This window comes from Cyprinodon variegatus, unplaced genomic scaffold (genome assembly GCF_000732505.1).
Source record: "Cyprinodon variegatus isolate N-32 unplaced genomic scaffold, C_variegatus-1.0 Scaffold1710, whole genome shotgun sequence".
Lineage (NCBI taxonomy): Eukaryota > Metazoa > Chordata > Actinopteri > Cyprinodontiformes > Cyprinodontidae > Cyprinodon > Cyprinodon variegatus.
Genome location: NW_015152163.1, coordinates 87,491 through 89,042, shown reverse-complemented (window position 1 = coordinate 89,042; position 1,552 = coordinate 87,491). Strand labels below are relative to the sequence as shown.

At 43.8% G+C, this 1,552-nt stretch overlaps 1 protein-coding gene across 1 annotated transcript in view; it reads left to right on the top strand.

Moving 5' to 3' along the window:
- dnajb11 (DnaJ heat shock protein family (Hsp40) member B11) overlaps positions 1–1,552 on the top strand; it is a 13,215-nt gene that overhangs the window by 8,971 nt on the left and 2,692 nt on the right. The window contains exons 6-9 of the mRNA XM_015404364.1: positions 784–866; positions 945–1,002; positions 1,087–1,198; positions 1,280–1,439. Of these exons, the coding sequence (XP_015259850.1) occupies positions 784–866; positions 945–1,002; positions 1,087–1,198; positions 1,280–1,439 (413 nt within the window). The remainder of the gene's footprint in view (positions 1–783; positions 867–944; positions 1,003–1,086; positions 1,199–1,279; positions 1,440–1,552) is intronic.

Sequence of the window (1,552 nt, the reverse complement as noted above, 5' to 3'; positions counted from 1 at the left end):
TTCTTTAACGGTGAGTCTCCAGAATGATTAGCGAGTGAAACCTTGAAAGCTCGCGAGGCTATAACACTACGACTTTATTCGCAAAATAAAAATAAGATTTCTAGGCTGGTCGTAATACTCCATCATAATTCATTGACCCCTCTAAGGTTATTTATTTATTTATTTATTTTATGTGGGTATCCCTCTTTACTCCACCTGTTGGATCACCGTTCTGTTGCCATGGAAGCAACAGTGAGTTTATAGAGCGGGAGCCTTCTGCAGGAATAAGGAGCCGCCATCTTTGCAGCACTTATTAGAGTCCAGACCAGGAATTTGGTTCATGCTGACATTTTTTTTATCTTTGTTTATTAAATGCTTTTATTTAAAAATGTAAGGTATTTCTGAGTTTTAATTTATTCTGTAATTACTTTTTTTTTTTAAACCCCTGACTGCTGTTTGTAGAGATGTTTGAAATTTTTTTTTTAACTAGATTTTTGCCAATAAAGTTAAGTCAAATGAGCAAAAAAAGAAATGTTTTCACAAGATGTTTTGGAGGAAACTTAAGCCTAAAGTTTGTAGATTTAATCCCAACATTGGTGGATTATAAACCTAACACAAAGGTCTGTGGATTTAATGTCTTTATTAAATTACTGTCATGGGGTGCGTCTCCAGCAGTGACTGTGAAAATGGCGGCGCCCTTTACCGACGGGATCTGTGCTCTTTGGATAAATCCTTAATTGAGGCGCTCATATAACGAGGGGGGCGGGTAAATGTGCCTGACGTGTGACGTTGTCCTCAACCCAGGCTGGTGAACGAGGAGAGAACCTTGGAGGTGGAGATCGAGCAGGGGGTGCGAGATGAGATGGAGTACCCCTTCATTGGAGAAGGTGACCTCCGTTAAGCTTAATCAGAGCGCTCCGTTAACGTGGGATCAGCTGTTCCTAACGTTTTCTCTCTTACCTCAGGTGAACCTCACATCGACGGCGAGCCCGGAGATCTGCGGTTCCGCATCAAAGTGCTGAAGTATGAAACGGCGTTTCTTTAATTTGAATAGGAGGTGAGGTTCCAGACACACTGAATGACGGCTGATCGCTTTCTCTCCTCCAGACATCCGGTGTTTGAGCGCAGAGGAGACGACCTGTACACCAACGTCACCATCTCTCTGGTGGAGGCGCTGGTGGGCTTTGAGATGGACATCGTGCATTTGGACGGTCACAAGGTTCTGTGGATTTTCTACAAGCGTTTGGAAGTTATGCTCGTAACGGAGCGGTGAAGCTGAACGCCTTTCTCTGCCTCACAGGTCCACATAGTGAGAGACAAGATCACCAAACCCGGAGCTCGAATGTGGAAGAAAGGAGAAGGTCTGCCCAACTTTGACAACATCAACATCCGAGGTTCCCTCATCATCACCTTCGACGTGGAGTTTCCTCAGACACAACTAGACGATCAGCAGAAAGACGGTGAGAGGAAGGCCGACCGACACCGTTTCTTCTTTTAAAGTCGTAGGGAAGTCATCTTTAAATGTCGAATCATTCTGGCTCAAAAATGAATATTAATGTACTCTTTAGCAGAC